Source organism: Octopus bimaculoides, chromosome 8, assembly GCF_046866305.1.
Source record: "Octopus bimaculoides isolate indiv1 chromosome 8, ASM4686630v1, whole genome shotgun sequence".
Taxonomy (NCBI): Eukaryota; Metazoa; Mollusca; class Cephalopoda; order Octopoda; family Octopodidae; genus Octopus; species Octopus bimaculoides.
The window spans coordinates 87,561,017-87,576,789 of NC_142935.1; the positions used below are offsets into that span (position 1 = coordinate 87,561,017).

The window sequence follows — 15,773 nt, forward strand, 5'->3', positions numbered from 1 at the left end:
GACTTTGCCTTTCGTCCTTTGGGGGTCGATAAATTAAGTCCCAGTTGAACATGGAGATCAATGTAATAGACTATCCCCGTTCAAAATTTCAGGCCTTGTGCCTATAATAGAAAGGATTATTATTATCATTATTATTAAGGGTAGCAAGCAGGCCAGATCATTGAAGCAGCTCAAAAATAGAAATATTCCTTGCTGTTTTTCTTCTGATTTTATGTTCCTTGTTCAAATCCAACAAAGATCAGCTTCACCTTTCATTCTCTTGGGGGCCAATAAGATAAAGTACCTATCAAGTACTAGGGGTTTTGTGCTTTGTTCATAAATTAGAAGTACTTGCTAAGTTGAAAGGCTAAGAGAATCTTACATTCAATATTAAAAATTCCATTGGAATTGACCTTTTGCACATTGTACTTCTGGGGTTGTTAACAGAAAGTACAAGTTGAGTACTAAAGTCAATTTAATCAGCTCTATGTCTCCCACTAAATATTTAGTTTTGTGCCCAAATTAGAAATTAATTGCTAGAATCATTAGAGCACCAAACAAAATACTTTACAGTATTTGTTCCAATTCTTTAAGTTATGAATTCAAATCTGAATGAAATGTACTTTGCCTTTCTCCTCTTGGCTTCGATATGTGTTGGGGTTGCTAAATTCAATTAAACTCTTCCCTTCTCCACCACTGGCCTTGTACCTATGTTAGAGATTATTATTATTATGAGGGTGGTGAGCTGGCAGAATTCTGCAGATGTTTCTGGCTCTTGATGTTCTAAGTTCAAATTCCACATAGGGCAGTTTTGCCTCTCATCTTTTTGCTCTCAATAAAATAATGTACCAGTTAAGAATTGGCGTTAATGTCACTGACTAATCACCATTTCCCTAAAATTGCTGGTCTTGTGTCAAAATTTGAAATAATAGTTGAAAAAATTATAACAATAATCCTTTCTACTGTTGGTACAAGGCCTGAAATTTTGTGGGTAGGAAGGAATTGATTACACCAACACTTGTATTCAACTGGTAGCTATTTATCCACCTTGAAAGGATAAAAAGTAAAGTTGACCTTGGTGGAAATTGAACTCAAAACATAACGAATGAAATGCCACTAAGCGTTTTGTCTGACATGCTAACTATGCTGCCAGCTCTAATTATTATCATAAAGTGGTGAGCTGGCAGAATTGTTAGCACACTGGGCAAAATGCTTAGTGACATTTCTTCCATTTTTACATTGAGTTCAAATTCCACTGAGGTCAACTTTGCTTTTCATCCTTTCGGGGTCAATGATAAATAAGTACCAGTTGAACACTAAGGTTGCTGTAATCAACTAGTCCCCTCCCTCAAAATTTCAGGTTTTGTGCCTGTAGTAGAAAGGATAATTATTATTATCGAGCTTGACATAGTTATTTATGATGGATAGAATACTTCTTAGTAATTAGTTACTTGCCTTCTATGTTTTGAGTTCAAATCCTGCTGGTGGTCATCTTTGACTTTTCTCCTGAATTTGATAAATTTATTACTACTTAAGCACTGTGATCATTTATGGTGACAGTAAGAAACTATTGCTATAGAAGCAGTGGAGTATTTAGCTGGACTAAATACCTTACAGTTTTCATTTAATATTTTGAGTCAAATGCTATCTGTGATGACTTCACTGTTCAATTGCCCAGGATTTACTAAAAAGAATGTACCAGTTACATATTGAAGTTCAGTTCAGATTGACTATTCTCACAATATTGTGACCCTCTGTTAATGAAAGAACTAGTTAAGTTTGGAATTTCTGCACTTTGTGTTCAAATCCCACCATGGTCAACATTGCCTTTCATCCTTTTGGGGTTAGTATAGTACTAGTCTAGAGCAGTGAATGATGGACAACGTTAGTTTCAGCTGAAATACAGTGTGATATCAGTTCCAACTACTTTGTTAGTATTGATTCTCCCAATACATCATCCTTACAATCTCTATACAATAACAGCTGACATATGTTGGTTTGTTGGTTGAATTCTCCAACCTTGCTTTACATTGCGTGTAGAGAGAGAAGAAGAGTAAAAAACAGATACACAAGAGGTGCAGGATGTTGGAGAGAAATAATCATTGAGACAGAGGGAGTAAATGGCAGTTGTTAAGGCAGAATTCTATTTTGCTGAGACATTTACTTAGTGATTTTTTTTTTCAACACTACTTCAGCAAGTACAGCGAAATCTACACTGCTGATGAGGTCATAATTAGATAAAAACATTCCCGAGTTGTCTCCTATACTCTAATAGAATATTTGCCATTGACGATCATTGACTAATATTGTTTTCATTTTTCTCCACCACAAAATTATTCCTTGTTAGCTTTTTAATGCTCACTGCATTAAACATGTTAACACTAATGAAATAACAATTTCTCAATGATGATGTTTTATTATCGACCTCTCTTCCCCCTCGCTCGCTGGAAGGTGTAAAGGGATGTAACTAAACACCATAATGCACTTTATCCATCACCACTCGGTGTACTACTATTCCACCACCTCCACCACCGCTGCTACCGGTGCCAGCACTACCACCACCATCATCTTATAATTAACAAATCACTAAGCACTGCTAATGATGACATCAACCTTGTTCCTGATTTCTTCAGATCTTTGTTTCATGATTTAGTAATGAGAAAGTCGGTGGGACTAACTCTAAGGGCCTTCTTGCACACTTGGTTCTCTTTGGAATGTTCGATTTGACTTGTCCCTCTTTTTCTCCGATTAAGTGCTGAGTTAATAAATGACACCAGTCAGTCGCTCCAAACCCCTCCATCTTTCATCTTCATATATATATATATATATATATATATATATATATATATATATATATATATATATATATAGTACGTGTGTGTGCGCGTGCATGTACATATATTTATACGCGCTCATCTATTATCCGGCTTTCGTTTCCTCAATCTCTCTTCTCAAAATATGCTTCTATCATTTCTAATTCCCCACCACTTGTATTTTATCTGATCCTAGAAGGTAACACACACCGTGACTTCTATGTTAAATGTTCAAATACAGATGTAATACTACTATCACTCACTACATTTCGTTTGTTCTGTCTTTACATGCCTTCTTCCCTTTCTCTTTTAATCTGACCTGGATTTTCATTTTTCTTCTATTTCTCTCTCTCTTTCTCTCACGTAATATAATTCATCTCCCCGTCTCGCCCTCCACTGTTCATTTCCTTCCAAACACCATTGGCCAAATGAAGGAATGTAGTAGTAGTCGCTGCAGCTGCTTTCTTTATCGGGAGAGATGTGTTATCGCAACAACATCGCTATCTCTTCTCACAATCACTACAACCCCGTACCTTTTCCTATGATATACGTACGTACGTACATATCTATACACACACACACACACACACACACTAGCGCGCATCTAAATATCATATGTAACACCCTTTTTATTGAAATCTTTAACCCCCCCCCACACACACAGAGATTGATAAAGAAGCACTTGATTTCGTGATCAAGGAAGTAAAACTCTAAAGCGGCTTCAATACGCGATATATTGACGAATACAGAGCGGATAATTCTATTTTAACATCTCTATTTGTTTTAATAAAGGAACTATAGTTTCACCATATGATATAGTTCTTCACACACACACACACACACACACACACACACACACACACACACACACACACACATGGCTGTATGGTAAGAAGTTTGCTTCCTAACCATTTCCCGGGTTCAGTCCCTCTGCGTTGTACCCTGGGCAAATGTCTACTATAACCTCGGGCCGACCAAAGCCTTTATGAGTGGATTTGGTAGAGAGAAACGGAAAGAAGCGCGTCTTGTGTGTATTTGTGTGTCCATCGCCGCTTGACCACCGGTGTTGGTTTGTTTACGTCCCTGTTATTTAACAGTTCGGCATGAGTCTGGTAGAATCAGTATCAGGTTGATGATTTCGACTAAAAATTCTTCAAGGTGTTGCCCCAGAATGTCCGCAGTCTAATGACGGAAACAAGTAAAATATAGGATGCACGTTTGCATATCCACACGTATACACCGAGTTTTTTTTTTTTATTGATGTCTACAAACTATTTTGTCTTCGTGCAGCTCTTAAACACGACCGTCACTTTCTCCACCATGTCAAACCTACTGACTTCTCAAACAGTTTCTTCAACCTTTCCGGTTTCTTTAATGCAAAGATGATGCAAATATGGATCTCTCTTTGTTCCCCTCCGTTCTCTCTCTCTCTGTGCCTGCCTGCCTGCCTGTCTACCTTACAGATAAATTGTAAACAATAGATATTAAATTTTTGTGATTTGAGGCCCAATTCTTCCAAGTGTTTAGCTCACAACGGCATAGCCATAGCACCAACTACCTGTTGAAGCGTCGTGCACTCTGTGATTAAATTGTCTTAGGATCATGTGCGTTCATCTACCATGCATATGTTGTTACAGGTAGTGGTGAGATAGTTATAAAGATGTGTTAATGATAAAAAGGGGTTAGTGTTAAAAACGTACGTACATACATAGTGCTACATACGTACAATCATACATACATAGGACTACCACCATTCTTCAATTATCATCATAGGCGCAGGCGTGGTTGTGTGGTAAGAAACTTGCTCCCCAATTACATGGTTCCGAGTTCAGTCCCACTGCGTGGCACCTAACCAAAGCCTTGTGAGTGGATTTGGTATATGGAAACTGAAAGAAGCCCGTCGTTTATATCTATATATGTCAGTATTTGTCTCCCCCCTCCATCGCTTGACAACCAGTGTTGGTGTGTTCTCGACCCCGTAAATTAGCGGTTTAGCAAAAGAGACCGATAGAATAAGTTCTAGTGTTTAAAAAAAACATGTCCTGGGGTCGATTTGCTTGACTGAAACTAGCGAGATACATTGTGTGTGTGTGTGAGTGTGTGTCATTTGGCATTGTAGAAGTGGGATTTGCAAAAAAGTATATTTTAAAATGTCACTAATCATTAATATACAGTGCTCATTAGGTACCTTTTTCCATTTACACGATGTGTGTGTATGTGATATCTATCCATTTACAGACATAGTTTTCATTATACATAAAGAATGTTTGATTGCGTTATCTTTATATATATATATATATATATATATATATATATATATATATATATACTGTTCTGCATATGCATTTAAAGGGAATGTAAATTATCTTGCATGGCATGGATTTACCAGTTGGCCTAGTTATATATATATATGACTCTCACAGACATTTATATGTATACTGGACAGAGAACAGGTGCTCCTATTAAGTAAACAAAGAAACGCGCGCGCATCATGAGATGATTGCGAATATTGTAATGCGAATTATTAAATGCATTTAGGGCTGTTATTATTAATGTTTGTGTTTATTTCATTTGCATTTTTTTCTTGTGTCGAGTAAGGCCTATAATTATAAAGCTTTCCATCCGTGGTCGTCTCGTGTTAAGTATTTTTTTTTTTTACCTATGACTATATTATCTAGCGTGCTGCTCCCTCCACTTAATACAGTAGGGTATGAACTGGTGGGTGAATTGACTGCTGCTTCTAGCATATTCAGCGACCACATGTGGGAGATGTCATATCGTCTTGTCACAGCTCCTCCCCACTCTTTTTCTCCTTCCAGATATATACTTTTTTACTCTAGGTACAAGGCCCGAAATTTTTGGGAAGTGGGGTGGGGGCAGTCGATTAGATCGACTCCAGTACGCAACTGGTGCTTAATTTATCGACCCCGAGGGGATGAGGGGCAAAGTTAGCTTTGGCGGAATTTGAACTCGGAACGTGGAGACGGGCGAAATGCCGCTAAGCATTTTACCCGGCGTGCTAACGTCTCAGCCACCTCGCCGCCTTTCCCTCCGCATATATAGGCGTAGGCATGGATGTGTGGTTATGAAGTTCATTCCCACTCACATGGTTTTTGGTTCAGTCTTACTACATGACGATTTGGGCCTTGTGAATGGATTCGGTCAACAGAAACTTGTTGCAATCGTCATTTAATGTCCATATTTCATGCTGGCATGGGCTGGGCATAATATACACACGTATACATGCGTTCATGTGTGTATGTGTATTTAACTTCTCTACTCCAAATAATGTGAGCTACAAGCTATTGTCATTTCTCACATCAATATATCATCCACCAACTTTGTGCCTTCCAAAGACGTTTCAAATCAGAGATCTCTGACTTGTAAAACAGCTGTTTGCGAAAGGAAGGGCATCTGGCTGTAAAACAATGCCTCACTGATACATTCTGCTAAAACCCATGCTAACATGGACAAATGGACATATATATGTTAAAATTGAAGCTGAGAGCTTAGAAGATCACAATGGCATGCTCTCGGCTTCAGTTTTAATAATAATAATAATAATAATGAATACATATCCTCTACCACAGAGGATTTTGAGCATTCCTTTCTCATTCTTCCAGCATTAAGCAACATAAGTGTGTGTGTGTGTGTGTGTGTGTGTGTGTGTGTGTGTGTGTGCGTGTGCGTGTGTATGTGTGTCCCTCTACATATATGGAGCTTATTGGTCAGGTTTTCTTGCATGCTCTCTCTCTCACCCTTTCTCTCTGATTTATATATTACACACACACACACACACACACACACACACACACACACACAAATTGGTAAAGTCATTAGTGTCAGATAAAAATACCTTAGGGTATTTCATTTGGCCCTTTTCACTTTGAGCTCAAATCCAGCTGAGATGGATTTTGCTTTTTTATCCTTTGGTGTTGATAAATAAATACCAGTCAGTGTTTCTGCAATCTTTATTTCTCTTTCTCCTTTGGAAGATGTCTGCTGTAGTTAAGCTTGATGAAGGGTGGGCTTTACCAATTTGATGCGGAATGCATGCTCTAGTAATGAGCTGTGCTATTTTAACCTTTTAATAATCAGACTACTCTGTCAAATGTAACGCGTATTTATTCACATTGTTTTGAATTAATCATGCGTTATCTTGCAGCTTTGAAGTATTGATGTAATTGTTTATTTTTAGAATGACATTGTAGAGTAGGTGTGAGAGGCTGGATCTGACCAGTTTGGACATAAAATAGAATATTTGGGCCTGATATGGTCAGTTTAAATGCTAAAGGGTTAAGGTAGGTGGATGTAATGAGTGCTGCAGCACTTGTGCCCAGGGGATCCATGAATCAATTACTATAAATTATATATCATTGGAGATGGCGCCCACTTTAGTCAAGTACATGGGCTTGGATGCATGTATGATATTGTATATAGATATATATACCAGGATATAAAAAGTAAATGTGTATTTTATTTCCAATTTCTTTATTTTGTTTGTCATTTGACTGTGGCCATGCTGGAGCACCACCTTTAGTCAAGTAAATTGATCCCAGGACTTATTCTTTCTAAGCCTAGTACTTATTCTATCGGTTTCTTTTGCCGAACCACTAAGTTACGGGGATGTAAACACACCACCATCAGTTGTCAAGCGATGTTGGGGAGACAAACACAGACACACAAGCATATACATACATACATACATACATACATATATATATATATATTTATATATATATATATATATATATATATATATATGACGGACTTCTTTCAGTTTCTGTCTACCAAATCCACTCAAAGGCTTTGGTTGGCCCAAGGCTATAGTAGAAGACACTTGCTCAAGGTAGGACTGAACCCAGAACCATGTGGTTAGTAAGCAAGCTACTTACCACTCCTGCACCTAACTTTTTTTTTAATATATAGCCATGTTTCAATGAAACTATATTATTTGTCCCATCTGTAAGATAACAGGCCGTCTACTTTGTGTGTGAGCATGTGTAGATGGATATGTATGCTTATATTAGATGTGTGTGTAAAATCAGTTCACACAATCCTCAACTCCCAAACTTTGGTTGACAGTCACACTGACTCTTCTCTTTGTAATTAGACTAATCATATATATTTGTTAACATTGATTGAAAGCACACAAATTACATGGCCAGTGTGAATCATGAGGTTACTTTGTGTCACTGTGACCTGTAAAAGTTTGGGGTTTAAAAGCCATAGCCTTACTATTGTAAATTCTCGAATGTTATTAATGCAGTTACATAGAATTAAGTGTAAGACAAACCTTACAAAATTGAAGAGACTGTTTTTAGCAAAATAAATAAAAAATAAAACTTGAAGTAAAAGAGTATAAAAGAAATGAACTATAAAAATACTGCAAAAGAAAATCAGGTGCATCTTTATTCTTCAATTCAAAAATCTAAAGTATCTTAAAGTTAAAAATCAAAAATTGAATACTTAAAACAACTTTAAAAAAAGACCATTTTAAAAGAAATAAACTTAAGATATGTAACCCTTCTTTCCTGAGATTAAAGCATTATTGGACTATAAAACTGTAGTGAATGTAATATGAAAGATTCCATTAAATGAAATAAAAACTATATTGTAAAAGGATTGAAAAGTTTATCCTTACAGAATTTAGTAAATACTAGTATTATAACCAGATTTCATTCGGGTCTACTCAGGCCACATTTTAAAAGTGAGGAATTTTGCCCAAGAGGCCATGCCTTTCAATTGAGCAAACTCAGAGTTGCCATGCGAACGCCCCAGCACTTTTAACATAGGTGTGTAAATTTTCAGGTCAAGACTTTTTCCTGCATAACTGCTTGTGATACATCTGCCCTTTTCACAAATATATAGTAGATCATATCTGTAGGACGGGTGTAAAATCAAATATCCAAATCCCAAGTATACTACATTTTGTTTTTAGTAAAAATTGCTGGTTCTACCAGATTCTCCTTTGTAGCCTCAAACCAGGATTATTTTCAAATTAGTATCTGAAATTCACCAACTTACTTTTTATGAGACATATTCACCTGTGTAGTTGGATTTATTTAAGCGAAGTGGTCATGTTCCTAAGTTCCATTGCAATAAGGATGTATGACTTAGCAAAAAAAAAAAAAAAAAAATCTTGATTGTTGATTGGACAGGTGTTTTGGAAAGACAATCTAGAGCAGGTGTCACATGAAGCACAAGAGTGTAGTGTACAATTTTTTAGTAAATACAAGACAATTCTCATTTCTTCTCTCCTCACCTCTCCATCTGTCTCTCTTTTTCCCTTTTTTAAAAAAATATAAATACAGATATAAAGACAACTTCATATCAAAAGAAATTTTGTACTAAATTTTTAAGGTTTGTTTGTGGCTTGTAAATTAGCGAGATAATTTTTCTCATAAACAGGACAGCATTGTACATTTGATTTTTGGTGTGGTTTCTAAGACTCAATGCTTTTCTTATCAACAATTAATTTACTGGTTGTATTTGGTGAATTTTATCATGAGATCTGCATTAGGGAGGTTGTTATGTTCTTGACAAAATAGACCAAAGAGACCTTCTAACTGTTTTCTCTGCTCTTATACAGGGAACCTTCATTAAATCTTACTCTGTTAAGCTGGTAAACTGTATATTGTCAAGCTGGATATTAGATAAAGCAGATGGAATTTGAGTTAGAGTTGCTATCAGTGTTAGTGTATATATTGTAGGTGTTCTTGGTGAGCATCATACACTCTCCAAAGAAGGTAAATTTATCAAATATTAAGTAAGCTCAATAATGTAATAGGGAGCTAATTTTTCTGTCCCCTCTCTAAGATATATACTGCTTCTGCTTCTTTCCAGCATCCTTAACTACTTGGCCTCTTAATTTATCTACTGTTTAAACCTATTTGCTCCTTAAACTCATTGCTGTATTCTATCCATATTCAGTTGGTCACTTATATATGATATACTCTTCTGTATTTGCTTCCATGCTCCACTCTAATAAGCCATGGTGAGAAGTTGATTGTATAAACCTGAAAAATTTAGTTACTGAATCTGATACGTTTTAGAATAATTTAGTTGAATTAAAGTATTGTGAAGTATTTTGATATAATCTGGCTGTAATTTTTATCAAATTAAATATGCACTTAAGAACAAAGATAAAATCAGATTGAATTAGCTTGAAGCTTGTATTTTAATTATGTCAGAACATTTGGTTCAACATGTTAGCATAGTGCACACAATATGACAGCAACCTACATATGCAACACAACATAACTTGTGTTACAATTTAAGGAGAGTTGTAATCTAAAGAAAAAGCATCTGTGAGTTAGAAAATGGAACTTACAAAAAAGTTGGTGGCTGGTGCTTTGGTAGCACAAGTTTGTGAAGAGCTTGATGTCAGAAAGCAAACTGTTTTGGACATAAGATAAGAACTTGTTGCATTTTCTTTGAAAGATAATATTGATATAAATTCTAAATCATATGAGCATCAAGAACTTTGAAGGTAGAGACTTATTACTCATGATGAAAACCAGAAATGCATTTGCTAAGGAAACAAACACTTCAAGAAGTGGTTAAACGACTTGTGGAACTGGGTTGTATTGATGATTGCTGTCCCCAAACTTTCTGCTGATTTGGGTTAGTGCACCTTTTCACCCTGATGGTCACCAGCTTGTGTGTAATTACGCTAAAATAAAGTGCATTTTTACCACTCAGTGTTATCTCCACAGTCCAGTCAATGGATCAATATATAACTGTAATCTGCAAGAAATTACAGCTACAAAGATATTTGGATGAAGTTTTTGTGGTCATAGAAGAGGCTGACCTATGAGAAGACAAGTGAAGATAGGGAACTGTCAGTAACATCGAGTACTATAACTTCAAGTTTGCAATATTCAATTTAGTAACTTCATGGAAGGTACTAAAGATAATCATTCTAGCCATCTCTGAAAAGAATTTCTAGATGGTCTATTGGTAGAATACAATTTTGAAGGGTTCAAGACACCTGGTCATGAATGACCATGGGATTGCACCTAGAAAGTTACCCCCCCCCCCCCCCCCCCAAGGCACATGCCAAGCAAGGTTGTTTTTTATGGAAGACCAGCAATGTGAAATAAAGTATCTTGCTCAAGAACACAATACAGAGCCTGGTCCAGGAATCAAACCCACTCCCTCATTTTTTTTTACCACAATGCTCTAACCAATGAGCCTTCACTGGTATTCTCATTGTAAACCTCAGAGGGCAGGTGAAATACATGTCAGAGAAGAGGAGTTCAGAACATGGCTGGAAGACACAACCAGTAACCTTACACACCAAGTGTTAATAGAAGAAATAGCAGATGAAGTATCATTTTATACATTTTTCTTCATCATTTAACATGCTTGTTCCATGCTGGCATGGGTTGGATGTTTTGACAGGATCTGATGGGTCCATTGCCTGCATTGAGCTCCAATGTCTACTTTTGCATAGTTTCTGTGACTCAATGGCCTTCTTAACAGCAATCAGTTTACAGTGTGTGCTAGCTGTTTTTTCATGGTACTAGCAGTAGTGAAGTTGCCTTGAGGCTTGTAAATCTACAATCCCTGAGGGAAGCGGCTTGGAGATGTGGAGTTAAAGTATGAGATAAGGGACCAGAGCAGGACAAGTTTTTTGCTGTAGCTGTGTGCATTTTAGAAGATGGAAGGGGTGATTGTAGTGGATCGGGGAAGAGATAAAAAAATAGTGATCAGCAACTGATATTCAGCAATATTATTAACATCTTAGAACCTTAAGGAAACTCATTATCTAAAAGTAGCATCAACAAAGTAAACAACTAAGTCGCTCTCCAAGCCAGTTCGTCTCAACTCTGCTGCAGGTATTAAACCTGCCAATGAAATTGATGGGCCCCTGTTTACTCAGTCCTATCTCAATTACCTCCGACTTCTCTCTGAGTGGGAGGAAAACCCATTGAACATAATAGCCCAACTAACTCATGATAATCTCTTCCATATCTTCCCTTTCAACTTCTTTGTCATCTATCACAGGCAAATGAAATTAACAAATTATAGCATTTTTAATCTTGACATACTGTAAGCCTAATTTTATAACATTTATATTGGCTTTTTATAGTTAAACGTTTACAGCAATTTCTGTAATTTTGTTACTGTTTATCAAGTTTATCACCCAGTGTCTATATTTCCAATATTGTATATGCATACAATATTAATCACAGCATTCACTTAGCTTGGGCAGTTGGCTCAGTTTAATGAAGAATCTCTGCATATGTGATCATCATTTAATGACCCCTTTTATCATGCCAGCAGGTGTTGGATGGGTCAAGAGGAACCAATGAGCCAAAGGGCTGTGCTGAGCTCCAGTGTCTTCTTTGGCATGATTTCTACAGCTAAGTGCCCTTCCTAATGCCAACCACTTTATAGTGTATTGGGATAATCTTGAAAGATGTGAGAGTATGAATGAGGAACAGGTGTCTTGCTGAAGAGGTGAATACAATTGGAAAGAGAGACAGATGTGGTGGGGGCATACCCTCAAGGTACAATGGATATGTACAAGAGAAAGTGAGAATAGGGATAGAGGAACAGAAAAGGTGAGTGTAAAAAGAGTGTGATATGATTAGAGATGGGAATTAGGTGGATGCAGTAAATATCAGTTGAGGAAAGGAGAGACGAAAATAAGAGTGAGTCAGAGAGGAAGAGATAAGGGACAGTAAGTAATAGGAATACAGTATGAAGTGTAATGAGGATGAATCTTTTCATCATGAGGAAAGGTAGTGCCTATCTACTGGGAGGTATTCTCAAACTGGAAAGCTAGCCTGAATACTTGCTATAGAGTAGACTCTGTGAAAGGCACTAAAGGTGCCAGGTAGTGGTATTCTAAACCAAGCAGTTGCCCATGCATGCAAGTCATTTTTCTCCATGCCATATTGTCCAAAGGAAAAGTAAAAGCCAGTGCAGCTTGGCACCAGCACGGTCCACAGGAATGGTCATCAAAAAGCAGAGAGCCAAAATAAATACTGCAAAATGTCTTGCGTGAAGCTTTAACAATTCCACCATCTTGGACTGATACTTTTGGTTGTCAACTTTAAGTTTTGCAGTGCTGATTAAACAGTTGATCATGGAAGGTAGTGTGACAATATACAAGCAAAAATATTCATAAACACATCAATATATGATTAGTCATCAGGATTTGATTGGTTGTCAAAACAGTTGCTAGTATGTGTCATAACGCTTCTCTTTAAAAATTATTTCAATAATCGGCAACATAAAATAATTCGAGAAGCTTCAGCTTCTAATAGAATATACATAACTCCGCTTCACTTATTGAGTACTTCATTTTCGTTTGCGAATTTCTCTATCTCTATACGCATACTATTTTCTCCACATCATAACTATTCATTACACATCACTCTTTCTGTCTCTCTCTTTGAGGAAGGTGTTACAAACTGAGGAAACTCAGAGTTTTGGGATGGAGTGAAATAAAGCCTTTTCTTCGAATTATTGTATAAGCATTATTACATGCTTTCATTCTCCTTTCCTCACACACACACACACACACACACACACACACACACTAGTTGCCTACTGTAATCACCTCAATTCACACCTCCCCATTATCTCTTTCTCTCTTCCAGCTGTTAGGTGAGGTGTCACCTAAGCTGCTGCTGCTCTTACTACTACTGTTACTATGACTGGTTGTGATGGTCTGGCTGATCTCCTTGCCTCCCTCTTTCTGTCGCTCTCGCTCTGTTTTTCCAATAGTGACCACTCGCTTTTCTGTTGCTGTTTGTATTCCTATTTATTACACATTCAGCCACACATATACACGGACAAACGTATAAGACATTTTATGCAGGATGTCATTGATATTTGATAATCACTGTTGTTAATAACCTGAGCAACAACGATAAAAATAATCCTGCAATTAGGGATTTTTGTTTTGAAATACAGTTTGCATTGTCCATCTCTCTCTCTCTCTCTGTCTCACACACAACAATTAACCATCGTCACCGCCATCACAGCTGTTACCACCACCACTATCGACGCCACTATCATCACCACCACGGTTCCCACCGCCACTGCCATCATTGTACTACCACCATCATCACCACCACCACCACCTTCGGCTATGTTGTTCGAATCACAGCTTTACATTTTGCTACGATGAACTCTCAATGGGTCTTCTTCCATGTATGTCTTCTTCGTCAACGCAGTCATGTTTTTTCTTCCCTCTTCAATGTCAGGTAGGAAAAGATGCCTTGTGAAGATTTCCCCCACATTTCATTTACCTTACAACTAAACCAGTCTCTACGACACTATGCACCAAACCATAATTATATTGCATATTTTCTATTTCATATTTAATATATCTGTTTGATACTTTGCATGTATATTATATATATATATATATATATATATATATATATATATAATCTTTGTGTAAATATATGTGTATGTTGCATGTCTTTGTATGGCATCTGTGTATGTCGCTTTTATGCGTGCAGATAAACACTGTTTGTTCAACGTTATACCCATGTAAACATGAAATAGAAAAAATGAGACTCAACCAATCCACTACATTAAATGAGTTTCATATTGTTTGCATTAAATATTTTTGTCGGAACACACACACACACTCATTCATGTGTATGTGTGTGTGTGTGTGTGTGTGTGAAATATATTTGCTCTCACAATTAATATACATATATTGGCACACGCGCATTATGTGTATTCACACACACTATAAATAAGCATATGTACTTATATGTATATAAATATTATATATCGTGGATGTTGAATTCTGATTCGTAAATCATAACGTTAATGTTTTTTTTTAGTTCAATTTCACTTTTCAATATACTCCTCGGAGCCGAGGCAAATTGTGTGTGTGTGTGTGTGTGTGTGTGTGTGTGTGTATACACTCGCTCGCGCACGGACTCTATGCATTTATTATTATAATAATTACTAGGTAGTATTTTCGCCGAAAATTGGGTTCTTTGCATTCGTTTTATGTTGCATCCCTGTACGCTACAGTCTAAAATTCCCTGCCAAGTTCTACATTAAAATTGCCGCTGGGCTTGGTAAATGTAAAATACAAATTAGGAGGGTGGGCACATCTTGCCTTCGCTTTGTTTCTGTCTTCTCTAAGTTCATCACATAAATTGACCTGCTGCACAGCGTTTGTTACACACATTCACTCACTCACTCACACATACACTCACACACACATTAAAGTCACATGTCATTGATTATATGCAACATGTTATATCGTGTCTGCTAACGGGATTCCTCGGGGTATGTTTATGATAAATGAATGTCACATCTGTCATTTTATATCGTATCTACTAATGGATATAAGATGGATACACACATCCGTACATACATACGTACATACATATATATATATATATATATATATATATATATATATATATATGCTCACGGACTACACACACACATATAATGGGCGTGAGACTCCAGTCGTGAGAGACACTATGCATACATATTACATATATATGTGATATACACCGATATTTACATGCGCACTCATCTATATATCTACCTCTATCTATCTGTATATATATATATATATATATATATATATATATATATACACACACACACACACACACACACACACACACACACACACACACACACACATATATATAACGTTTTCATAACGAACTAAACATGCGTTATATCACAATCTGCTAATGGATATTTCGCATCCATTGTATATGAGAATACATGCTGATATCCTCTCGTGTGTGGGCGTATCATAAATGAGCATTACTGTAGATGAAAAAAAAATGTAATAACCCCTACACACACACACTATATATATATATATATATATATATATATATGTGTGTGTGTGTGTGTGTGTGTATTTTAGAGATATCAAATAATACATTCGAGTTCTTGTGATGTCTCATGTATATGGATACATTTCTATCAAGTTTGGGTATTTTGTCAACAGTTCCAATATGCTGAGAA

The 15,773-nt window shown here is 36.6% G+C and overlaps 1 protein-coding gene across 15 annotated transcripts in view; it reads left to right on the forward strand.

Moving 5' to 3' along the window:
- The window catches only part of LOC106874006 (focal adhesion kinase 1), a 235,425-nt gene that overhangs the window by 73,973 nt on the left and 145,679 nt on the right, over positions 1-15,773 (forward strand). For 3 of the 15 annotated variants that reach the window (XM_014921563.3, XM_089356771.1, XM_089356772.1), the window contains exon 1: positions 13,435-14,017. The exons of 9 other annotated variants lie outside the window; for them this stretch is intronic. In XM_014921563.3, coding sequence (XP_014777049.1) covers positions 13,949-14,017 — 69 coding nt within the window. In that variant the 5' untranslated portion in view covers positions 13,435-13,948. Of the gene's footprint in view, positions 1-13,344; positions 14,018-15,773 lie in introns of those variants that run through there. 3 more of the 15 variants (XM_089356765.1, XM_089356766.1, XM_089356773.1) reach the window with 3 other exon arrangements.